At 42.4% G+C, this 27,580-nt stretch overlaps 1 protein-coding gene across 1 annotated transcript in view; it reads left to right on the top strand.

The window, feature by feature from the left end:
• The window catches only part of LOC110508083 (SR-related and CTD-associated factor 4), a 43,663-nt gene extending 17,998 nt beyond the window's left edge, over positions 1-25,665 (top strand). The window contains exons 13-14 of the mRNA XM_036964962.2: positions 23,918-24,041; positions 24,258-25,665. Coding sequence (XP_036820857.2) covers positions 23,918-24,041; positions 24,258-24,907 — 774 coding nt within the window. The 3' untranslated portion in view covers positions 24,908-25,665. The remainder of the gene's footprint in view (positions 1-23,917; positions 24,042-24,257) is intronic.
• The last annotated feature ends 1,915 nt before the right edge of the window (positions 25,666-27,580 follow it).

The raw sequence follows: 27,580 nt of genomic DNA on the forward strand, positions 1-27,580 counted from the left end.
TCCAGTAGTAAGTCAACCAGTCTGAATGCAATGATCCAGTTTCTGCCTACATGACACAATACTCCCAAATAAAAGGAAAGACAACTTTACTCGTGAACACTTGTCTTTTCACTTGTCTAATCAACAAAAAATAAGGTGTCTTCCTGATATTAGGTAGGATCTAGGGATGTGACAAATGGAACTTTTTTTCATCGTGTTTAAATGGCTTTTTTTTGTGTTGGTACGGTTTAACAACATAAATTCACAACATTTCATGTGAATTCTCAATGCAGCTGCACTGCTGCCAGCAATGGTTTGAGTCTCACAGTACGCCCCCCCCCCCCCCCCTTTTCAGATGGCTAACTATTGCGCCTGTACTGCCATTACTGTACCTCAGTTCCACCTTGCAAAAGTTTGGATTTCCTTCTCATTTAACTTCTCATAGTATTGCACGTGTTCTAGCATTACTCTACCTCCATTTCCTTCTCATTTAACCTCTCATAGTATTGCCATACAGGACTTCCCTGCTGTCGCTTGCTTTCCTCTGACGTTTTTCCCAACTGTTAACGACGATGACGTAGTGGTGGAGCGTCGTCGCCAAAATTAATTGATTTCTCGACTCCTTGCATGTCGACTTCCGGCGCCGAATCCAAATTCTGAGTGTCAAGATTTGATTCTGCTAAGAATAGTATTTCTGGAGCGGAGAGACTAGTTGCTGTACTTCGCAGAACACAAACTCACATCTTTCATAGCGAGCTAGCGAAGGACTGAGCGAGAGGGGACTGGCACAGTATAGGCAGTTCGGCCACCAGGCAGACAGTCAGAACTGTGCACTAGGTCTATCTATCAGTGTGTTGGTCAGCCACCAGACAGTCAGAACCGTGCACTAGGTCTATCTATCAGTATAAGCTGGTCAGCCACCAGGCAGACAGTCAGAACCGTGCACTAGGTCTATCTATTAGTATAGGCAGGTCAGCCACCAGGCAGACAGTCAGAACCGTGCACTAGGTCTATCTATTAGTATAGGCAGGTCAGCCACCAGGCAGACAGTCAGAACCGTGCACTAGGTCTATCTATTAGTATAGGCAGGTCAGCCACCAGACAGTCAGAACCGTGCACTAGGCCTATCTATTAGTATAGGCAGGTCAGCCACCAGGCAGACAGTCAGAACCGTGCACTAGGTCTATCTATTAGTATAGGCAGGTCAGCCACCAGACAGTCAGAACCGTGCACTAGGCCTATCTATTAGTATAGGCAGGTCAGCCACCAGGCAGACAGTCAGAACCGTGCACTAGGTCTATCTATTAGTATAGGCAGGTCAGCCACCAGACAGTCAGAACCGTGCACTAGGCCTATCTATTAGTTTAAGCTGGTCAGCCACCAGACAGTCAGAACCGTGCACTAGGCCTATCTATTGGCAATCAAAAGCTGTATGTCGCAAAGGAATGCTGTCTCTCTGTTTCTTGGCTTGCAACTTCAGTAAAGCAGGGTCTATCATTAATGAATAGGCCAAGATGAAATTCAAAACGCAACAGACCAAAGCCTGAACACACACTGGCATCGTTAGCAAAGAGAAAGAGCAGACGAGCCAGCGTGAGGAAGAGAGAGGGAGGGGTCAGGCTGAAAGAACCGTGAACATACAGAAAAAAGTATTTAGTCAGCCACCAATTGTGCAAGTTCTCCCACTTAAAAAGATGAGAGGCCTGTAATTTTCATCATAGGTACACTTCAACTATGACAGACAAAATGAGAAGAAAAATCCAGAAAATCACATTGTAGGATTTTAAATGAATTTATTTGCAAATTATGGTGGAAAATAAGTATTTGGTCACCTACAAACAAGCAAGATTTCTGGCTCTCACAGACCTGTAACTTCTTCTTTAAGAGGCTCCTCTGTCCTCCACTCGTTACCTGTATTAATGGCACCTGTTTGAACTTGTTCTCAGTATAAAAGACACCTGTCCACAACCTCAAACAGTCACACTCCAAACTCCACTCTGGCCAAGACCAAAGAGCTGTCACTGTATGTAGTGGTCATCTGCACTGTTGCACTGTCTTACATGCCTCACATATTCACCAAAGTAGCCCAAACTTTCACCTCTTCCTCTCCTGGTTTTATTTAAATGACAACCCCACTCCCCCCCCCAGGCCTTTTATAGCCTAACGTCTAGTTGGGCTGTTACACGGAAGGAAAATCATGTCTTGTGATGACTATTGCACTGCGATGTTAACAGATTTTTCCAGTTAGGGACTTTTCTTAATGGTTCCAAATTTAGTTTCCTCCATTTATCTTTCCCTTCTAGTAGGGCTTTAGTTCCCTCCATTGATACAGATGAAAACAGTTTAGCGTAAAAATAAAAACCTTTTATGAGTTTGGAATATGGATTTTTTTTTTCTCCCCCTACCATTTTTTTTGCTAGTACCACCTGGCGTTTGGCTCCGTCAATGATTGGTTTTTCACCATATCAATATCAACTGCTGTTCAAAGTCCTTATGTCTTTTTTTTGTTCTTTTCAAGACAAATATTTTTGACATTCTAATTCTGATTGACATTCGTTTGAACGGAATGTCATTCTGAGACTGAAAGGACTTGAGTGCCCTCACCTCATGACTGTGACCATTACACCATTCTGAGACGGGGCAGATGGGCATGATGTCCACTCCGTGTGAATTGACTTACCAGCGTGACGGAGGCAGAATGATCTATGCTATCGTGAAGATCATTGAACCAGCTTAACATTTGACTCTCACTTAAACCCCCAAAACCTAAAAAATAAATAAATAGGTTTCTCTTTGAGATGATTGGAAGGTACCACCTGTTGCACATTCCTTTAATACAGAGCATTCGGGAAAGTATTCAGACCTAGACTTTTTTCCACATTTTGTAATGTTACAGCCTTGTTCTACATGCTCCCCCCCCTCGAAATTAAATTACACTTCAATTGTTGTGGCGATGGGGGCTTCACATAGTGTTCAAAAAGTGTGTTCGTCATGTACACAGTTTAGCACATCAAAGAGCATTTGGAATTTTACACCAGTGTACACACTACTTATTTCCCCAATGTAGTGATTTAAATCTATATTTATATATATATATATATATATATATATATATATATATATATACATATACATACATACATACATACATTTCAGTTATTTTTAATACACTTGCAAAAATGTCTAAAAAAAAAACTGTATTTGCTTTGTCATTATGTGGTATTGTGTGTGTGTGTGTATATATATACACACACACACACACACACACACACACACACACACACACAATACCACATAATGACAAAGCAAATACAGGTTTTTTTAGACATTTTTGCAAGTGTATTAAAAATAACTGAAATGACGTGTGTAACTATTCAGACCCTTTACTCAGTACTTTGTTGAAGCACCCTTTTGGCAGTGAATACAGCCTCAAGTCGTCTTGGGTATGACGCTACAAGCTTGGCACAACTGTATTTGGGGAGTTTCTCCCATTCTTCTCTGCAGATCCTCTCAAGGCTCTGTCAGGTTGGATGGGGAGTGTTGATGCACGGCTATTTTCAAGTCTCTCCAGAGAAGTTCAAGTCCGGGCTTTGGCTGGGCCACTCGAGGACATTCAGAGACTTGTCCCGAAGCCACTCCTGCATGGTCTTGGCTGTGTGCTTAGGGTCGCTGTCCTGTTGGAAGGTGAACCTTCACCCCAGTCTGAGGTCTTGAGTGCCCTGGAGCAGTTTTTCATCAAGGATCTCTGCACTTTGCTCCATTTATCTTTCCTTGATTCTGACTAGTCTCCCTGTCCCTGCCGCTGAAAAACATCCCCACAGCATGTTGCTGCCTCCACCATGCTTCACCGTAGGGATGGTGCCAGGTTTCCTCCAGATGTGACGCTTTGGCATTCAGGCCAAAGAGTTCAATCTTGGTTCCATCAGACTAGATAATCTTGTTTCTCATTGTATCAGAGACCTTTAGATGCCTTTTGTCAAAATCCAAGCGGGCTGTCATGTGCCTTTTTACTGAGGAGTAGCTTCCATCTGGCCACTCTACAATAAAGGCCTGATTGGTGGAGTGCTGCAGAGATGGTTGTCCTTCTGGAAGGTTCACCCATCTCCACAGAGGAACTCTGGGAGCTCTGTTAAGAGTGACCGTCGGGTTCTTGGTCACCTCCCTAACCAAGGCCCTTCTCCCCCAATTTTTCAGTTTTGCCTGGCGGGCAAAAGCTCTAGAAAGATTAGGTGGTTCCAAACGGATGTAAATGTGACATTTTCAGTTTTTTTTTTTTTATAAAAAATAAACTGTTTCCTTTGTCATTATGGAGTATTCTGTGTAGATTTGATCAGTAAAAACAACAAGTATTTAATCTGTTTTAGAATAAGGCTGTACTGTAACAAAATGTGGTAATGGGGAAGGGGTCTTTCTGATTGCACTGTAATGCTCACAACACAAAAATAATCAAATTATTTATTATTCAAAGGCTTTTAGCAGATGGCTTCACATCAAGTTTGACCTGTTAGTTGCAGTGTGTGTGTGTGTGTGTGTGTGTGTGTATGTATAAATTTGTACCAGAGGCTGTTTCTTGGTACAAGGCAGATCAGAGTTGTACTACTACGGACAATTGTGCTTGTAACTGTGTTCCTAGTTCCTGCACACAAACAAACATGAACCTGAACGCTGTGGCATGTGGAGCAATCAAACACAACACGAGTTTATGATTTGTCTTCAGAAGCAGGCCTGAGATAAAAAAAAAATATATAAAATTTATAATTAGGGATTAATGAATACATGCTCACGAGAAGGAAGAGACGATAATCCCGTCTAAATGTCATCTTTGCTGTTTAAAAATAATTCTGGAATATTTTATCAACAGAATATGTATATAGGTAAAAATATGCGTTGTCAAACCTGCCTAAACATCCTCTATTGCAATCTGTAACTTAGAACAGTTGTGAATGCCACATATTGTGGTGCGACAAAAGGTTTGCCGCTCACTACGACTCAACCTTCATACCACCTAGTTCAGTATCAGGGCCATAGTCTAACCCTGAAACTGACTCCACCCTGAAACTGACTCTCACGCTTCTCAACTGGTCTTATCTTGCCAGCCTTTTATTTCAATCAACCAAACAACTTGAGGTTATCACCCAGGTAGGTGAATGAGGTGAACCTGGAAGATGATACTTTTAGCCCCTGAACAGCTTTCAACAAAGACACCTGCGATGGCTACTACTTTACAAAAAAAAAATGTATTTTTTTGTAGTCCCGTTCTGTGGCTCCAATTGACACTGTGTCAGGATCGTCAGTGTCACGAGGCCTCACGAAGGTGAGTGTTTCTGGACGTGGAATATGGATTTCGCAGATCCGTTCCTCGCTGGGACTAATACTGAGGAACTTCTCCAATGGCTGCCAGGTAAAGGTGACGCTCCCTCCCCTGTCGGAATTTACTGGATTGTTCTCGTGACATATTGGGGGGGGGGGGGGGGGCAAGTCGCAGAAACAAATGAACGAGCCACAGTTACTCTAATCTATCACAATTCAAGTTGCCACAAATGACCTGAAATTGGCGTCCGAGCAGAACAGCTGTTTAGTTGTCATAATGCTGTTCCTGCGATATCAGATATCTTTTATTGCTCAATTTACAATATCCCGGTGTTTATTTGTGTAGGGCTCTCGTGAGGAGCTCTCTGTGGGCCAAAATACATGAGGTGAGCTGAAACAATGTTTTTCTAATGTCCAGGACTCCCAGCTGACCACGATGTATAAAATGAGCATTGCTCTCTCACACTAGCCCTGGGGTTTTCAGGCCTTTATCAAACAATATTCATACAGTTACATACTTTGCGTAGTTGAAGAGATTCCTAAACACATTTATTCAACAGTAAGGAAACATATCTACCTGACAGTGATCTCAAATGTTATATTCTCAGTTCGGTTACATTTAATCGTCAGGAAGTAGAAACAATAAGACTGTTGACCACCTGTAGGGGGGGTGGGGGTGCGCACTGGCATTAGAGTTTGTGGGTCTAGCAGGAACGAAGGAGGCAGACAGCCTGTGGGCCCCACGGTGGAGCTCCACCGCAGGATCCTCTACCGGTGGAATCTGAGACCTGGGTAAGGATAGATCTCCCTCTACCCACGACCTCCCTGCAGTGGCACTATGGCTGTGTTTGGTTATGTTGGAATTGAATTCAGTTTCATGTTATCAGAAGTGTACATTTTTAATTTGCAAATGCATATGAACACTATATTGAGCACCTAAACATTGCTGCTACTTTCATTGACTAGGTGAGATCCTTTTTGGATTCGGTGTACAGAATGAGTCTCGCTACAGTTTTCATATGCATTTTACTTGATTTTAAGCATACTAATTATTTTATTTTTTTACTCAGATAAATAAGCAATAAGGATATGATTGTTATTCTAGTCTGAGAGTGTTATATTTTATGGTGAACTATTCATGAGTTTAAGCTTTTACAATCCGCATTTGTCTGCCAATTTATTACATTTTTATTTGGGCTCATAATCCTCAGTTTGTATGTTGTAGCTATAGGAAAGCTTATCTACTAAAATACGGGGGGGGGGGGGGGGGCGTGCTGGGTGGAAGTTGCTTATTGTCACAGATCTAGGATCAGCTTATCTAAAGATGTAAAACTGATCTTGGATCAGATTTCAGGGGCAACAAAAACAATGTCCTACCCCGGAGGTTGAGTAAATGACATTACTAAGCTGCACCCGAACAACGTACTACGCCAGGACATTAACATTTATTTTATCGTAGTCCCATGTGGGTTTTAATGGCGTTGTCACGAGCAGCTCTGAACAGTTGGAAACTGGATTTTTAAAGAGCTGATTGACTCTGCTAGACACTAATAAAATACCCATCATATCTGGCTCTGAATCGTGGCATTGAACACTTGAGCAGAATTCTTTCTCTTCACAACTGGCTACGTGATTATTGCAATGCTTGTGGATGTAACTTTTGTTGACAATTTCGATACCTTCTGGAAACGAAGCTCGTATTATAAGGAGGATGGGATCCACCCAAATCATGTGGGTTCATGGATCCTTTCACAGCATTATAAGGAGGATGGGATCCACCCAAATCATTTGGGTTCCTGTCACCGCACTATAAGGCTGTGTAGAAACAATGACTTATCAATGACCCGAGCCCAGCTCAGTTAATCCCTACCACAGTTGTCATAATGCTTCAGCAAATGTACATGATCCCAGGGGCGTTGGAAGACACAATGTAAGTAGCCTAATTTATGTCACTCTAACTGTCCTGAATGCCTCTGCTGATCATACAGCTGTTGTATGCAGTAATCATGTGCCTATGAACCAGATTGATACTGTTAGCACTGAGGCGTGTGTGCCCGGGGAGGAAGTCCACTGTGTGCAGCTCACCCTGCACAAACATAAATAACATGAGCATGTCTACTTCTGCTAAGCTTCACAGTAAAGCAATGAAAACAAGCAAGCATCACAGAAAAGTGCTAAAAAATAGCCCACGTTAACGTATGTATCTTAAGAAGCAAGGTTCGTGAAATCAATAATTTGATAGTAACTCTCAGACACTCAGTCAAATCAAATTTTATTGGTCACATACACATGGTTAGCAGATGTTAATGCGAGTGTAGTGAAATGCTTCTAGTAATATCTAACAATTCCCAACAACTACCTAATACCGTTGATGATAGTGGTAGCAATACAAGGTTATGACATTTACAGAAAAGATAGGAATGCCAATGGTGGAAGTGTTGCTGTTTTATATTCAGAACCACATTCCTGTATAAAATATGAGGATCTCATGTTAAATACTGTTGAAGTAATATGGCTACAGGTTTATCTGCCTCACCTAAAGCCCATTCTGGTGGGAAGCTGCTATAGACCACCAAGTGCTAACAGTCAGTATCTGTATAATGTGTGAAATGCTTGATATAATGTATGTGATGTCTACAGAAAGGTATATTTTCTGGGAGATTTAATTATTGACTGGCATTCGTCAGGCTGCCCACTCAAGAGAAAGCTTCAAACTGTAACAAATGCCTGCAACCTGGTTCAGGTTATCAGTCAACCTACCAGGGTAGTTACAAACTGCACAGGAATGAAATCATCAACATGTATTGATCACATCTTTAATAATGATGCAGAAATGTGCTTGAAAACAGTATCCAGATTCATTGGATGTAGTGATCACAATATAGTAGCCATTTCTAGGAAAGTTCCAAAGGCTGGGCCTAATATAGTGTATAAGAGGTCATACAAGAAGATTTGATGTAAAGAATATTTGTTGGTCCGTGGCGTGTAATGAGGAGCGAACAGACACTGCGCTTGAATGAAATTGTTTATTCCAGTTACTAATAAGCATGCGCCTATTAAGAAAATGACTGTAAACTGTTAAATCCCCGTGGATTGATGAGGAATTTAAACTGTATGATTGAGAGGGATGAGGCAAACGGATTGCCAAATAAGTCTGGCGGCACAACCGATTGGCAAACATACTGCACATTGAGAAATCATGTTACTAAACTGAATCAAAAATAATTAACTACACTATGAAACAAAGATAAATGACAAAAAGAATGATAGTAAAAAGATTTGGGGCACCTTAAATGAAATTTTGGGCACAAGGGCAAACGCCGCTCCATCATTCATGATGGCTCATTCATCACAAAACCAACTGATATTGCCAACTACTTTAATTATTTTTTCATTGGCAAGATTAGCAAACTTAGGCATGACATGCCAGCAACACACACTGAACCTACACGACCAAGTATATCTATCCAAATTATGAAAGAGAGGAATTGTAATTTTGAATTCTGTAAAGTGAGTGTTTGAAGAGGTGACATGATTGTTGATAGACAACAATGTCAAGCCACCGGGGTCTGATAACTTGGATGGAAAATTACTGAGGGTAGTAGCGGACAATATTGCAACTCCTATTTGCCCTCAAGCCTGGAGGGAAGCAAAAGTCATTCTGTTACTTAATAATAGTAAAAAAAAACTTTACTGGCTCAAATAGTCGACCAATCAGCCTGTTACCAACCCTTAGTAAACTTTTGGAAAAAATTGTGTTTGACCAGATACAAGGCTATTTTACAGTAAACAAATTGACGAACTTTCAGCACGCTTCTAGGGAAGGACATTAAACAAGCACTACTCTTACACAAACGACTGATTTGGCTGAGAGAAATTGACGATAAAAAGATTGGGGGCTGTTGTGTTAGACTTCAGTGTGGCTTTTGACATTTTCTATCATAGTCTGCTGCTGGAAAAACAGACCACAGAGGGTGTTCTTTGATGGAAGCCTCTCTAACATAGTCCAGGTAGAATCAGGAATTCCCCAGGGCAGCTGTCTAGGCCCATTTGTACTTTTTTCAATCTTTATTAATGACATGACACTGGCTTTTAAATTTTTATTTTTACATTTTTTATTCAACCAGGTAGGCAACACGTTCTCATTTACAATTGCGACCTGGCCAAGATAAAGCAAAGCAGTTCGACACAACACAGTTACACACATGGAGTAAAACAAACATTAGTCAATAATACAGTAGAAAAATAAGTCTATATTCAATGTGAGCAAGTGAGGTGAGATAAGGGAGGTAAAGGCAAAAAAAAAAAGGCCACGGTGGCGAAGTAAATACAATATAGCAAGTAAAACACTGGAATGGTTTGAGGAAAGTGTGTCTATGTATGCGGATGACCCAACACTATACACGTCAAATACCACAGCGACTGAAATGACTGCAACACTTAACAAAGAGTTGCACTTAGTTTCAGAGTGGTTGGCAAGAAATAAGTTAGTCCTAAATATTAAAATTTAAAGCATTATACTTCACTGAACCCTAATTCTCAACTAAATCTTTTAATAAATCATGTGGTAGTTGAGCTAGTTGAGTGAGGTGACTAAACTGCTTGGAGTAACCTTGGATTGTAAACTGTCATGGTCAAAACATATTGATACAACAGTAACTAAGATGGGGAGGAGTCTGTCCATAATAAAGCGCTGCTCTACCTTCTTAACAACACTATCAACAAGGCAGGTCCTACAGGCCCTAGTTTCTACCTTCTTAACAACACTATCAACAAGGCAGGTCCTACAGGCCCTAGTTTCTACCTTCTTAACAACACTATCAACAAGGCAGGTCCTACAGGCCCTAGTTTCTACCTTCTTAACAGCACTATCAACAAGACAGGTCCTACAGGCCCTAGTTTCTACCTTCTTAACAGCACAATCAACAATGCAGATCCTACAGACTCTACTTTTGTCGCACCTTGACTACTGTTCAGTCGTGTGGTCAGGTGCCACAAAAAGGGACTCGGAAAAATTGCAATTATCTCAGAACAGGCCATCACAGCTGGCCCTTGGATGTACACAGAGAGCTAATATTAATAATATGCATGTCAATCTCTCCTGGTTGAAAGTGGAAGAGAGATTGACTTCATCACTACTTGTATTTATTAGAGGTATTGAAATGTTGAATGCGCTGTGCTGTCTGTTTTGAGCTACTGGCGCACAGCTCAGATACCCCACAAGACACCCCAACCAATCATCTCTTCAAAGTCCCCAAGTCCAGAACAGACTATGGGAGGTGAACAGTACTACATAGAGCCATGACTACATGGAACTCTATTCCACAGTACTACATAGAGCCATGACTACATGGAACTCTATTCCACAGTACTACATAGAGCCATGACTACATGGAACTCTATTCCACAGTACTACATAGAGCCATGACTACATGGAACTCTATTCCACAGTACTACATAGAGCCATGACTACATGGAACTCTATTCCACAGTACTACATAGAGCCATGACTACATGGAACTCTATTCCACAGTACTACATAGAGCCATGACTACATGGAACTCTATTCCACAGTACTACATAGAGCCATGACTACATGGAACTCTATTCCACAGTACTACAGAGAGCCATGACTACATGGAACTCTATTCCACAGTACTACATAGAGCCATGACTACATGGAACTCTATTCCACAGTACTACAGAGAGCCATGACTACATGGAACTCTATTCCACAGTTACTACATAGAGCCATGACTACATGGAACTCTATTCCACAGTACTACATAGAGCCATGACTACATGGAACTCTATTCCACAGTACTACACAGAGCCATGACTACATGGAACTCTATTCCACAGTACTACATAGAGCCATGACTACATGGAACTCTATTCCACAGTACTACATAGAGCCATGACTACATGGAACTCGATTCCACATCAGGAATAGAGTCAAGATGCAAGCAGTAGAATTGAATTGTAAATACATAAAAATACACATTATGGAAAAATGGAAGCAACAAAAACAGACACATGCATACGCACAATACACACATGTACACGTGGATTTTGTACTGTGGATATGTGGTGAGCCGGGCAGTTGACGTGGAAGATGGGGTTGTCGGTTATGGCAGCCTCCCGTACCCCTCTGATTCAGAGGGGTTGTTTTTAAATGCGGAAGACACATTTTCAGTTGAAGGCATTCAGTTGTACAACTGACTAGGTCTCCCCCCTTTCCCTTTAGTGGGGAAAGTAGGGGCCTGAAGGCACACAGTGTATTGTGAAATCTGTGAATGTATTGTAATGTTTAATTAAAATAAAAAAAATGGCCTTAATTCTGCCGGTCCCCAGGAAGAGGAGCTGGCAACAGCTAATGGGGATCCATTATAAATACAAACTCTCCTTTTGTAGCAAACCAATGATGTGTATAAACCCTGGATGGCTGACAGGTGTTGCTGTGTTGAAGCCACCATGCAGCCATCTTGGTACTCCATTGTGTAAAAAAAAATGTTTGGGAAGCTATAGAAATAATTTAAATGTCTACATTGACACATTTTATTCTAATTACAGACACATTCATGCATACTTTAAATGTACATTATGCGAGCTAAATGAGAAATATAAAACTTTTTCCTTTAAATTTCCTTTTTTGTTGTTTTTAGAGAGTACTAATGTTACTGTCCTCACTACAACGGCAAAAATAATTTAACATGTCATTTTGACCTTTTTAATAAATGTTCATTGAAATACTGTAGAATTCCATTCATTCCTAGCATGGAGGACTGCTCCATAGAGAACGATAGAGAGCTCTAGTGACCAAAAGTCTGTTTATCACGTGCAGTGCCATGAGGGCTTCCGCCATTTTAATTTAGTCCACTGGGTGAGACTTCATTGGCTGATCCTCCCAACCAGTCATGTCCAGCTGGGTCATCAGGAGAGATCACCCAATCGCAAAGAAGAAAATTGATTGCCTCAATGGCGCGGCCTATGCCGTCATGGCACAGAAACAAAGATCAGTCCTCTATCTATCTCTATGGACTGCTGCTACTGGTGGCTTCAAAGCCTCTCACTGGCCAATACATAGCATCTGCAATCCAGGGTTTATATAAGTTATTGGTAGGAACGGGGTGAATTACACATGCCACTTACCACACGTCTAGTGAGGTGGCACGTGGCGTGGCGTCAGGGAAAAGTAAGTAATTTAGTCTAGTCTACTTTGTTTCCTGTAAATACTTTTTTTTAAAAAACTCTTGGTTTTGTAGGTCTAACTCTTCTAATGTAGTCAAGTCGGTCATTTTGAAGTAGTGGTACTTTCACTTGAGTACAGAGTTTCAGTACTCTACCCAGCCCTGCTAATCAGGTGTCTTTATCAAAGGAGGGGAAGTTAGTGGCGATCGGTGATTGCTACATCTATTTTTTTATCTATATTAATGATATATACCCATTAATTCATGACAAATATAACTTAGAAATGCCTGATGAGCTTTAGTTCAACTGTCTAACCCCCATCAGAACACAAAATACACAGTACATGTGTTTTTTTTACCCCCATCGTTTGTAAACAATGTAATTTGCAAACTAACACACTTATAGCTTCGAAACGTGGTTAAAACCTATCATTTTGATCTCATGGACGTCGGTCCTTTTCATCCATAGTCACTTCTATGAATTTGAGAGTGGTTACATTTCTCCCGCCCCCCCCCCCCCCCCCCCCAATCCCTAAGCTGTTTACCTTAAAAGGGGTGACTGGTTATTGTTTGATTTACAGATTTTTAAAAAAAGCTTTTATTTGTTTGGCTTTGAACTACTTAATACTGTCAATGAACTCACAGCTCGTGTGCAAGTCCCTCTTAGCCTTTCGTATCTGTTGCTGATGAAATTAAATCGCCCCCAATTAAATCCAAGGACAAAGAAGTCATGTGGATGCAATGAAACTAAAAGGTAGGTTACTGGTAGTGTGGTACAAGCCACTAATATTATTTTTATTTGTTGTTGTTGACCGTTTCCCTTCAATAATATGAACAATATGTGGCAACGGTTACATTAGACATATAGACAAGCAATAGAAAACTGAAGAGAACTCCCAAGTTCAGTAAGTAAAAGGGATGATAATGCCTTTAAAAAAAAATGTATATGTATGAATCTCATTTGTTTATTAATCATTCTTAATTGATAGAAATACACCCGTTTTGTGTGAATTTGTGATCAAACAGGGGTATCCTGTTGATTGAGGGATGATTGAGGGAGTTGATTGAGGGATGTTAACAATATCTGAAGGTATCACAACATTTCTGAATAGGACCCCTGTACAATAAGTGTTTTTCAAGCCTGTTCCCGTGGACCCACAGGACTGCATATTTGTTCCTGTCCAGCCTGACCCCAGGTGCTTCAATAAGCCCATGATTAGTTGATTCAGGTGTGTGTGTTAGACCAATCACTTTTGGCACAGACATTTTTATTTATTTTTTAAACTCACATAGCCTACTATGAAACATAATTACCGACGCCAGCGGTAACCGTATCCATAGCTACCTTGCTTTTGAACCGTATTCTACAACTTGAACATAACAGACGTGTTGACCATATATGGCGTACTACAGGTAACAACTGATTCTTCTTTTTAGAAGTGGTCCCGTGTGGCTCCTACAGTTGGTAGAACATGTTGATTTGCATCATCGGGGTTGTGGGTTCGATTCCCGCTGGAGCGATCGATATGAAAACTTATAAGTGCACTAATGTCAGGCGCTTTGGATAAAAGCATCTGCTAATTGGCAATTTGGCATATATTATGAAAACACCATATCAAGTAAGATACTATTATCATATAAAATCTCAATTTGATGTTTTGGAGAGAGAGAGAGAAAACAAATCCATGATCAAATGCTTAGTCCACACCTGAGTACATCTGTCAGAACTTATGATCTGAACCGTTTCCATCCTTCCAGCAGGGCTCCACACCTGCTCATTGTTTGTCCTTGCCTTTTAACCAAGGACTGATTTCTACCTGGGTAAACCAGTACCCCTTTCACACCCCTTTCACCTGCTCGAACCAAACTGCTGGCGCCAATACTCAGGCCAGCTGAGGACAACTTGACTCGGTTCAGCTTGGCAGTGGGAGAATCCCTCAGGTGTGGATACTCCAACCAATCAGTGACATTCATTGATCAAGTAGGTGCCAGGGGAGAAACGTCTATAACCAGCAGGGCTGGGTAGAACTCGAGGAGACGAGTTCATTAAACAACCCTGCAACATCTATGACATGAGCTAAGGGTCTGTTATCACCGTTGTGGAACTGCAGCACAACCTAGTCAGCAAAGTCTCTTGATGGGAGAATTACAACTGAAACAGTGAGGACCTATTCTCTCTGGTCTGGTCGTCCCTTGGCGCTTGTCAGACGGTCACAAATGCCTTGCATCTATCTGCATGTCACTGCAGTCTTATTCTAATCAAATTTATTTATAAAAACCCTTCTTACATCAGCTGATGTCTCAAAAGTGCTGTACAGAAACCCAGCCTAAAACCCCCAAACAGCAAGTAATGCAGGTGTAGAAGCACGGTGGCTAGGAAAAACTCCCTAGAAATGCCAGAGAACCTAGGAAGAAACCTAGAGAGGAACCAGGCTATGAGGGGTGGCCAGTCCTCTTCTGGCTGTGCCGGGTAGAGAGGAACCAGGCTCTGAGGGGTGGCCAGTCCTCTTCTGGCTGTGCCAGGTAGATAGGAACCAGGCTCTGAGGGGTGGCCAGTCCTCTTCTGGCTGTGCCGGGTAGAGAGGAACCAGGCTATGAGGGGTGGCCAGTCCTCTTCTGGCTGTGCCGGGTGGAGATTATAACAGAACATGGCCAAGATCGTCTTCCATCAGTGTCTATACAGAATATTTCTCAAAGCACACCATTGCTTATTGCAGTGCACTGACACACTGGGTAACTATAGCTCATTTGACTCTCTGAATCAAGTCTTTAAATACTAGACATGCTCATGACCCCAACTAGAAGAGGAGTGTGTTTTTGTCAGTAGCGATAGCATGGCACTTCTTTAAACTCACAATTAATGTAAATTGAAGTAATACTGGAGTGTGTTGTTTCAACGTTAAATCAGGTGATGAGTATTGACTGCATACTCACCTGTAAAGAGTGGCGTATGGTCAGGATATTATCTACGGCCCGTCTACAACTGGCACCTAAAGCACTGAGGATTTGAGTTCTGACGTCGGTAACAGCTGGGTTTACTTCCCTGTTCACTGCAGTGGAGGCTGGTAAAGGAGGAGGACGGGCTCATTGTAATGGAGTTGGTAAGGAGGAGGACGGGCTCATTGTAATGGGAGTTGGTAGGAGGAGGACGGGCTCATTGTAATGGGGGTTGGTAGGAGGAGGACGGGCTCATTGTAATGGAGGCTGGTAGGAGGAGGACGGGCTCATTGTAATGGAGGCTGGTAAGAGGAGGACGGGCTCATTGTAATGGAGGCTGGTAGGAGGAGGATGGGCTCATTGTAATGGAGGCTGGTAGGAGGAGGACGGGCTCATTGTAATGGAGTTGGTAGGAGGAGGACGGGCTCATTGTAATGGAGGCTGGTAGGAAGAGGACGGGCTCATTGTAATGGAGGCTGGTAGGAGGAGGATGGGCTCATTGTAATGGAGGCTGGTAGGAGGAGGACGGGCTCATTGTAATGGAGTTGGTAGGAGGAGGACGGGCTCATTGTAATGGAGTTGGTAGGAGGAGGACAGGCTCATTGTAATGGCTGGAATTAATATAACGGAGTCAAATGTGGTTTCCGTATGTTTTGTTACTGTTTATCCCATTCTAGCCATTACAATGAGCCTGTCCTCCTACAGCTCCTCCTACCAGCCTCCATTACAATGAGCCTGTCCTCCTACAGCTCCTCCTACCAGCCTCCATTACAATGAGCCTGTCCTCCTACAGCTCCTCCCACCAGCCTCCACTATGTGATGCCATAACATGGGTGCTGTAAACAATACAACTATTTTTGTCCATTTGTGACACCAGAAAGTGGTATTCTGCTCTTCTCCCCCCCCCCCAGACAACACACAAACACACATATTTGTCAGCCACATTGCCGTGTCCCAGGAGCTATTTTGGGGCTTAAGAGCCTTGCCAAAGGGCACAGCGGTAGGAGAGTGTGTCAAGGATATGACACCAACAGCCCTCCAGATGCCAGTTCAGACCCCACAGTATCATCCCACTGGGCACACCACGTCGTTTAGGCTACCCTGGGGCGGCAGGGTGGTTAGATTGTTGGACTGTAAGTTCAAACCCCCGAGCTGAACAAGGCAGTGAACCCACTGTTCCTAGGCCGTCATTGAAAATAAGAATTTGTTCGTAACTGACTTGCCTAGTTAAATAAATGTAAAAAAAAAAAAAAAAAAAGGTACAAAATAAATTTTTAAAATTCAATGTGGAAATGTGGGTAATATTTGGTTGGGACGTTGATCAATGAGATTCAACCTTTTTTTAATTCACCTAAAAAGACAGCCAGAAGTCTGTTGAAATCCCAGTGCATTATTACTATGCTTTTGAATCTCGCTCGGGCAGCTTCTGTACCCACATTTTCCCCCCCCAATGGGTTTTTATAGTAAAGACATGTACTTTAACTGTTAAAAAAACGAATAATAATAATATCCATTACCTTTTTAATGTGCCATGACCACAACCAGACCACAAACTTTTTCATCGGATTGTCAAACAAATCACTTCAAAAAGTAGGTTACCTTCGTACGTTCATCCAAAAATAATTCCAGCATCCCAACCGTGCACTGTTGTATATTTTGGGGGGTTTATTCCCTGTTCACAAGACCCCTTGATGATGTGAGTCCTGAGGCACTTTGCCTCTTCTGCCTAATGGTAAGTACACCACTGCCTGCGTGTAGACTGCAGTTAATCAAGCAGGTGACCAAATTACTTCTGGGTTAACAGAGATTACTGTGTTTTCAACTATTTATACTGAACAATAATACAAACACAACTTGTTAATGTGTTGGTCACATTTTTCATGTACTGAAATAAAAGTTTACTAGAAAATGTCCATACGCACAAAATGCTTTATTTCTCTCAAATTCTGTGCACAAATTTGTTTACATCCCTGTCAGAGCATTTCTCCTTTACCAAGATAATCCATCCACCTGACAGGTGTGGCATATCAAGAAGCTGATTTTACACAGGTGCACCTTGTGCTGGGGGACAAAAGGCAACTCTTAAAGTGTGCAGTTTTGTCACGCAACACAATGTCTCAGGTTGAGGGAGCATGCATTTGGCATGCTGACTGCAGGAATGTCCACAAGAGCTGTTGCCAGATCATTTTATGTTAATTTCTCTACCGTAAATTGCCTCCAATGTCGTTTTAGTGAATTTGGCAGTGTAACCACGCCAGCCCAGGACTTCCACATTGGTCTTCTTCAGCTGCGGGATTGTCTGAGACCAGCCACCTGGACAGCAGTTGAAACTGTGTTTGCACAAGCCAAAGAACTTCTGCACCAACTGTCAGAAACCGTCTGTGAAACTTGCTCGTCGTCCTCACCAGGGTCTTGACTTGACTGCAGTTCGGTGTCGTAACCGACTTCAGTGGGTAAATACTCACCTTTGATTGGCCACTGGCACGCTGGAGAAGTGTGCTCTTCACGGATTAATCCCAGTTTCAACTGTACCGGGCAGATGGCAGACCAGGTGTATGGCGTTGTGTGAGCGAGCGGTTTGCTGATGTCAGCGTTGTGAACAGAGTGCCCCATGGTGGGGTTATGGTATGGGCAGGCATAAGCTGTGGACAATGAATACAATTGCATTTTTATCGATTAGCAATTTGAATGCACAGAGTTACTGTGACGAGATCCTGAGGCCCCATTGTCGTGCCATTCATCCGCCACCACCACCTCGTGTTTCAGCATGATAATGCAATGCCCCATGTCGCAAGGATCTTTACACAATTCCTGGAAGTTGATAATGTCCCAGTTATTCTATGGGCAAAATACTCACCAGGCATGTCACCCATGGATCGATGTGTATGACAGTGTAACCAATGTGAAATGGCTAGCTAGTTAGGCGGTGGTGTGCGCTAATAGTGTTTCAATCGGTGACGTCACTTGCTCTGAGACCTTGAAGTAGTGGTTCCTCTTGCTCTGCAAGGGCCGCGGCTTTTGTGGAGCGATGGGTAACGATGCTTCGTGGGTGACTTGTCTGTGTGCAGAGGGTCCCTGGTTCGAGCCCGGGTAGGGGGGCGAGGAGTCGGACTAAAGTTAAACTGTTACAACAGCATGTCCCCCCCTCCGAAATCTGCCAACTTCACACAACCATTGAAGAAGACTGGGGAAACATTCCACAGGCCACAATCAACAGCCTGATCAACTCTATGTGAAGGAGATGTGGTCGTGCTGAATGAGGTAAATGGTGGTGACACCAAATACTGACTGGTTTTTTGATCCACGCCCCTACTTCTTTAAGGTATCTGTGACCAACAGATGCATATCTGTGTTCTCAGTCATGTGAATTCCATATATTAGGGCCTAATGAATCTATTTCAATAGAGCGATTTCCTCATATGAACTGTAACTCAGTACAATCTTTGAAATTGTTGGATTTATATTTTTGTTCAGGGTAAAAGCACAACCGAATTCCAACTGGAAAAACAATGTCAGATTTGTGTAATTGTCATGCAAATGTGTTATCACTGCACAGCCATTTTAAAAGCACAACAAAGTTAAAAATGGGAACACAATGTCAGATATTTTGTATTTATACATCAACTCAATGTGTTATCACTGTGCTTCATCTAATAGCACAACCCAATAACCTGGATTGCAGTTGAGAATGAGATGACATTAAAGTACATGGTGCGATGTGATCAACGCTGTTCAATATTCTACACAGATTATTACAGATTATTACAGATTATTACAGATTATTACAGATTATTACAGATTATTACAGATTATTACAGATTATTACAGCGATTGTGAAGATCTCCAGCGACCTGCGACCTTTGCACGCTATCTTGAAACATGCACGTTTTCTATTATTGCACAAGGACACATTTATAGTTACAATAACCTCAGTCGCCATGGATGTGGTATTTGTTTTTATTTTAAAGGTTGAATAAATACCGTTCCATTAGTTTGTTAGAACCTAAAGCCTAAAGTTATCTACTATATTTGGTTGTTTGGTTGACAAAGCAACCGAATATTAATCAAATCAAATCAAATGTATTTATATAGCCCTTCGTACATCAGCTGATATCTCAAAGTGCTTATACAGAAACCCAGCCTAAAACCCCCCAAACAGCAAGCAATGCAGGTGTAGAAGCTCCTTTAACATTTTAAAGGAGACGTGTCTTCGGTGCCACTAACTTTATGAATTAATAATTTATTATGTTGAAATTCACATCTCCATCTCAACCAAAAAAATCAAAGATAAATCATTGGACTAAATCAAATCTTTATTTAAAGTGCTTTCAAAAGGTGAACAATGCAGAAATCGCTCTCTGCCATTTCCTGTTTGCTAATATTAGAAAAGTTTGCCGAATTTCAGTTTATAGGACAAAAACAAGCAAGTACAGTGTAGAGATTTATTGTACCATCTAAACCTCTGTGAAATATATTTTCCTTAACCAAAAACATATTGTATTTTCAGCTGTTTTTAAAGCTGGTGTACAAAAAACGAAAGGTAAAGACGCCAAAACGAAACGTAAGAACGGGAAACATAGAAATGTAGAACATAGAAATAGAGCATATAGATATGTAGAACATAGAAATAGAGCATATAGATATGTAGAACATAGAAATAGAGTACATACTGCAGATATATAGAACATATCTACCGCTTCTTAGACTGGCTTTCAATGAGATTGACAGATCTATAGCTGAATTTGTCCGGGTCACCCAAAAGGTTACATACTGCAGCTTTAAAGTATGATTTGATTTATTCCTATTCTTGAACTTAGATTTTTTTTTGGAGGAGATGAATCCAACATATCAATTATTAATTTGTAGCTAGTCTGGATTTAATTACAGTTTAAGTCAGTAGTACAGATGGAACTATGCAAGCAGAAGATACATCTTCAAATGTTAATATTTGGTTGTGTTGACAAACAGACACAATTCAATATCCAGTGTGTCTTATAAATGTATAATTTCTGTTGGATTCACATCTCCATCTCAACCCAAAAAATCTAAGTTGTAGAATGTGACAAAATCAATGCACTTTAAAGTGTGTTTTTGATTTGATTTAGTCTTATTCTTTAACTAAAATGTTGGTTTAGATGCAGACGTAAATCTAAAATATGAATTTTTATCTGGTAGATTCAATTTTTAATCAACCAGAGTTTGAATCCCTAGGCTTATGTATTGTCTATATTTTTTAGTTTAACCCTGAGTTGAATTGAAACAATAGCGGTTGATGACCTTGCAAATGCTACACAGGCCTAAATAGTATCATTGATGATATTATAGTATGTATAAGGTTGAAGCTCAATGTTAAATACAAATCTCCCTATTATCAAATGTAAGCCAATATGACACCAATGTCGATGAAAATTCGCAAATCAACTTGGGAGGTACACATCACTCCCCCTGCTTCTCATCATGAGCCGTCCAGCAGTTACCGAGAAACACATGGCAGATTTTTTTAACAGGGTCGTTAGCAATTGAGTTTTCATAGTTTACCTAGCTCAAATTTTAGATGTCAGATTAAAACTAGACTATAGTGTCCATAAAGTGACCATTGGACTTAAAATGTAGTTCTGACCAAGTTTGTAGGTGCAACAGATTTTACAAGATGTATCAACTTATCTCACGTCCTCATTTCTCTCTATTTAAGAACAAACGATGTGCTACCTTTTTGTAGCATTTCTGACAATGCTAACATCTTTTCAGCTGAACCTTAAGAGTTTTAAAAACAGAACCAGCACTTGTTTGCCTGCTCAAAATCCGCAACTAGCTAGTAGCAGGCTAGCAGTTGTAGCTAGATAGCTAACACCAGTCGGATGAGAAGCAAGCTACAAGCAAAGGAAGCTAGCTAGCCTGGGATATTTTTGCTATGGAAGATTTTTCATATGTCTGATGTCATCTGTGTTAGCTAAATCAGAGCACAAACAAATAAACTAGCAAATGTCCTTGGCTGCTATTATAGCCAGTTAGCTAGCCAACCCGTCAGTAGTAGTTACAAGCCAACGAGCCTGCACCATAGCTTTATAGATCATCCACCGCAAATCAATGTTGACACTATATCCTAGCTAGCTACATTCTTCTAATAAGCATAGCTAGCTAGCTAAGTAAAGTTCATCGTCAACACCAAACATTGGGAAACTGCCACGCCGCTAACTTATAATACAGGCAATGGGCATTGCTCATCTAGCTACTCCGGTATGATACAGTCAAACTGGATAGATAGCTACGTGTGCAGCCAGATGTCATTTTCAGTGCAAACACTGCTAGTTAGCCCACAAGTGCTCAGCATATGTGGGAACTCCAAGACTGTTGGGAAAGCATTCCAGGTGAAGCTGGTTGAGAGAATGCCAAGAGTGTGCAAAGCTGTCAATCAAGGCAAAGGGTGGCTACTTTGAAGAATCTCATATATAAAATATATTTAAATTTTTGTAACATTCTTTTGGTTACTATAGTTTTAATGTTTCATTATTCTACAATGTAGAAAATAGTAAAAAAAATAAAGAAAAACCCTGGAATGAGTAGCTGTGTCCAAAAGTATGTGGACACCCCTTCAAATGAGTGGATTGGGTTATTTCAGCCACACCCAATGCTAACAGGTGTATAAAATTGAGCACACAGCCACGCAATCTCCAACATGGGCAGTATAATGGCCTTACTGAAGAGCTCAGTGACTTTCAACGTGGCACCATCATATTCTGTAATATTCTTGAGTTTGTCAATCAGGAATGGAAACGGGCTCTATAGACCTCAATATGAGTGACTGAGCCAAAACACACCTGTTATGTTGGGCACCTACAGACAAAAAAAACATGCTATGAAATACACACACAGCGTACAAAATATTAGGAACACCTGCTCTTTCCATGACATAGACTGACCAGGTGAATCCAGGTGAGATCTATGATCCCTTATTGATGTCACTTGTTAAATCCACTTCAATTAGTGTAGAAGAAGGGGAGTAGAATGATTTTTAAGCCTTGAGACATGGATTGTGTCTGTGTGCCATTCAGAGGGGGAATGAACAAGACAAAATATTGAAGTTCCTTTGAACGGGGGGGTATGGTAGTAGGTGCCAGGCGCACTGGCTTGAGTGTGTCAAGAACTGCAACGCTGCTGGGTTTTTCACGCTCAACTGTTTCCTGTGTGTATCAAGAAGGTTCCATCACCCAAAGGACATCCAGCCAACTTGACACAACTGTGGGAAACATTGGAGTCAACATGGGCCAGCATCCCTGTGGAACGCTTTCAACACCTTGTAGAGTCCCTGACCCCGACGAAATGAGGCTGTTCTGAGGGGCAATGTTATTGAGCTGCAACCCAATATTAGGAAGGTGCTCCTAATGTTTAATACACAGTGTATATTTAAGCAATAAGGCACGAGGGGGTTTGGTATATTGCCAACTAAGTTAAGGATGTTCTTTGGCACAACGCCAATATACAAACCCCAGAGGTGATTTATTGCTATTATAAACTGGTTACCAACGTAATTAGAGCAGTAAATGTTTTGTCATGCCCGTGGTCTGATATACCACGACTGTCAGCCAATCAGCATTCAGGGCTCGAACCACCTAGTTTATAATGCTAAAATAAAAGTTTGAGGAAATGCAGGCACCACATTACAAAACGGCTCAATGTAACCTTTTATTTAACGAGGCAAGTCAGTTAACACATTCTTATTGACAATGACGGCCTACCGGGGAACAGTGGGTCAACTTGCTTTGTTCAGGGGCAGAACGACAGATTTTTACCTTGTCAGCTCAGTAACCTTTAGGTTACTGGCTCTAACCACGAGGCTACCAGCCGCCCCCCAATCAAGCATGATGTTCTTTTAAGTATAACAGCAAAGCTAAATAATAATAATAAAAGAAGCTTGAAAAGGTTGTGTTCAAGTACTTTAACTTGTATGCGGCAAAAAAAATCACAATATCGTGGAAGCCCCTTATATAAGAGTATGAAATAGGTCATTCCTTGGCCGTGTGTTCATTGGGTCATTTTAAGAGCATTCCTTGTTGGCTGTGTGTTCATTGGGTCATTTTAAGAGCATTCCTTGGCTGTGTGTTCATTGGGTCATTTTAAGAGCATTCCTTGGCGTGTGTTCATTGGGTCATTTTAAGAGCATTCCTTGGCCGTGTGTTCATTGGGTCATTTTAAGAGCATTCCTTGGCCGTGTGTTCATTGGGTCATTTTAAGAGCATTCCTTGGCCGTGTGTTATTGACAATGATGGTTCAGGTGTTCAAGCCTTAATTGCTTAATTATGTGCGTTGTGCAACATGTTGGGGGGGTGTACTGTGTAACATTTATAATGTTTGTTATGCACTCCACATGCACCGAGTGAACAAAACATTAAGAACACCTTCCTAATATTGAAGTCCCCCCTCCTTTGCCCTCAGAACAGTTGAAACGGAGAAAGTTGATCTCGTCTTAACAGGGATATTCTTGTGTTTCTGTGTGTCTCCAGGTGCCTCCAGTCCAGCCAATAGGGTCTGTGGGTGGTCCCCCTGGCCCCCCAACCCCCTCTCTCACCCCCGGTGGACCCCCTTCCTTCCTGCCCGCTGGCTTCAACCCCACACAGATGCCTCCAGGTAACAGTATAGAACAAAATAACTATAGGATCACAAACAAACATAGTCTCCCCCCAACCCCCTCGGATTGTCATTGTAGAATTAAAACATATTTGTTATGAAATATACAAGAGGTCCAAACGAACCTTTTTAATAATCACGAACGCATTTGAAGATATGTTGTTAGTCCATTTGTTTGATTTGAACTTTTCTAACCCATATGTTTTATGTCTGCAGGTTTCCCTCCACCAGTGGTAGGAGGACCAAGGAGCACCAAAGATGACTCGGGGTCTAAAGACCAGGCTGGAGGGAGTGGTGGCCTCTCTGGCCCCTCAGACGCTCCAGACAGCCAGCTGGGAGCTCCAGGGCCAGGGGCCGTGATGAGTCCTCCAGGCCCAGCAGTGTTACTGGGTCCCAGGATGGCCATGATGACCATGCAGCCTCGTTCAGGACTACCACCCCCTCAACTTCAGACCCCTTTTGCCCCTCACCTCCCTCCCCCCAACATGCCCCCAATGATGATGGGCTCCAGGGGCCCCAACCCCATGTTCCCCCCCAGGGGGGGCCCTCCAGGTGGGTTAAGGATGCCCATGGGCCACCAGTCCATGGGGGACTTTCCTCACGGACCCCCCAGACATCCCTTCCAGCCTGGACCCCCCAGACATCCCTTCCAACCCGGACCCCCCGGGGAAGAAGGTGGCAACTGGGAGGGCGGGAGACACTTCAGGGGCGAGAGGCCAGGGTTCGGGGGACATGACAGGGATTGGGGGAGGTTTGGGGAGCAGGTGAGAGGGTTTCCGAGAGGAGGAAGAGGAGGGGGTTGGTCCAGAGGTGGGCCTGAGTGGAGGGACCACTTCATGAACCGACAGGATAGATTTGAACGGTGATGAACAGGAATGAACGACCTGAACTCGCCCAATAAAAACACAAGAGTTTAGTTTTTTTTCTACAGTGCGTGTAACTGAACACAACCCAGATTACCTGGCCTCAGGAGAACCACTTGGAGACTGGGCGCATTTGAGTCGGGACACAAACATTGAAATGTACAGCCTGTCCCTGATGAATTTCTCTACCGTTCCAAAGACATTAAGACTAAACACAATGAAACATTATGGTCCGGTTACCCAGAGACAGAATGGACCTAGACCGTGAATAAAAAGCATGTTCCATGGAGGATCTCTGTGTGAAGGACTTCTTTAGTCCAGGACTAGGTTTAATCTGTGTCCGGGAAACCAACTCGGTGAGATTATCACAGTTTAAACCGACGGAAGTCTAATTTTGCAGTCAGTTCATGTGAATAACTTTGTGTCCTATTTTTGAGCTGGTATATTCTGACAGAAAACCACAGAGCGAAGAATACTGCTTGGTATATATTGTATGTGCTGATGGCCAATATCTTGTTTTGTATATTTTGAGTGAATGTTTTGTTAATTCTCAAGTAAGTCTGTCAGTTAGGCCAGTTAGAAAAAACAAACTGTTGATTTGTTGTCAGTTTTTATCGGTTGGATCTGAAAACACAATGATCTTTGTATTGATTAGGGGGAGGGGGAGGGGGAGGGGGGGGGGGCTTCAGAACACCAAAATATTTTGCTTCAGAATTTGTATCATTAGCTGTTTTGTTTTAAGTAAACTATTTTTGTACTAAGCAAGTGTCTCTTGTAAATTCTTCATGGGAGGCACATTTTAAATGCAATGTTTTTTTTTTTCACTCACTGACACCAGGGAAACTGTTGGCAGTTCCATCATCTACCGCTAGAGGGCAATGTAGCACTTTTTTTACCTGGGATAGTAGCCAGGGTCTCACTTTTAAACGTTAATCAGATCAAACTTTATTAGTCGCATCCGCCGAATACAACAAGTGTAGACTTTACCGTGAAATGTTTACTTACAACCCCCTAAACCAACAGTGCAGTTCAAGATGAAGAAAATATTTACCAAGTAGACTAAAATAAAAAGTAATAATAAAAAGTAACACAATAACAATAACAATAATGAGGCTTTATACAGGGGGTACCGGTACAGAGTCAATGTGGAGGTTATATACAGGGGGTACCAGTACCGAGTCCATGTGGAGGCTATATACAGGGGGTACCAGTACCGAGTCCATGTGGAGGCCATATACAGGGGGTACCAGTACCGAGTCCATGTGGAGGTTATATACAGGGGTACCGGTACAGAGTCAATGTGGAGGTTATATACAGGGGGTACCAGTACCGAGTCAATGTGGAGGTTATATACAGGGGGTACCGGTACAGAGTCAGTGTGGAGGCTGTATACAGGGGGTACCGGTACCGAGTCAATGTGGAAGCTATATACAGGGGGTACTGGTACCGAGTCAATGTGGAGGCTATATACAGGGGGTACCGGTACAGAGTCAGTGTGGAGGCTGTATACAGGGTGTACTGGTACAGAGTCAATGTGGAGGCTATATACAGGGGATACTGGTACAGAGTCAATGTGGAGGCTATATACAGGGGGTACCGGTACAGAGTCAATGTGGAGGCTATATACAGGGGGTACCGGTACAGAGTCAGTGTGGAGGCTATATACAGGGGATACTGGTACAGAGTCAATGTGGAGGTTATATACAGGGTGTACTGGTACAGAGTCAATGTGGAGGCTATATACAGGGGATACTGGTACAGAGTCAATGTGGAGGCTATATACAGGGGATACCGGTACAGAGTCAATGTGGAGGCTATATACAGGGGGTACCGGTACAGAGTCAGTGTGGAGGCTATATACAGGGGATACTGGTACAGAGTCAATGTGGAGGTTATATACAGGGTGTACTGGTACAGAGTCAATGTGGAGGCTATATACAGGGGATACTGGTACAGAGTCAATGTGGAGGCTATATACAGGGGGTACCGGTACAGAGTCAATGTGGAGGCTATATACAGGGGGTACCGGTACAGAGTCAGTGTGGAGGTTATATACAGGGGGTACCGGTACAGAGTCAATGTGGAGGCTATATACAGGGTGTTACGGTACAGAGTCAATGTGGAGGCTATATACAGGGGGTACTGGTACAGAGTCAATGTGGAGGCTATATACAGGGGGTACTGGTACAGAGTCAATGTGGAGACTATATACAGGGGGTACCGGTACAGAGTCAATGTGGAGGCTATATACAGGGGGTACTGGTACAGAGTCAATGTGGAGACTATATACAGGGGGTACCGGTACAGAGTCAGTGTGGAGGTTATATACAGGGGGTACCGGTACAGAGTCAGTGTGGAGGTTATATACAGGGGGTACCGGTACAGAGTCAATGTGGAGGCTATATACAGGGGGTACCGGTACAGAGTCAATGTGGAGGCTATATACAGGGGGTACCGGTACAGAGTCAATGTGGAGGCTATATACAGGGGGTACCGGTACAGAGTCAATGTGGAGGCTATATACAGGGGGTACTGGTACAGAGTCAATGTGGAGGTTATATACAGGGGTTACCGTACTGAGTCAGTGTGGAGGCTATATACAGGGGGTACCGGTACAGAGTCAATGTGGAGGTTATATACAGGGGGTACCGGGACAGAGTCAATGTGGAGGCTATA

The sequence above is a fragment of the Oncorhynchus mykiss genome, chromosome 27, assembly GCF_057628025.1.
Source record: "Oncorhynchus mykiss isolate SJ-2025 chromosome 27, ASM5762802v1, whole genome shotgun sequence".
NCBI classification, from domain to species: Eukaryota; Metazoa; Chordata; class Actinopteri; order Salmoniformes; family Salmonidae; genus Oncorhynchus; species Oncorhynchus mykiss.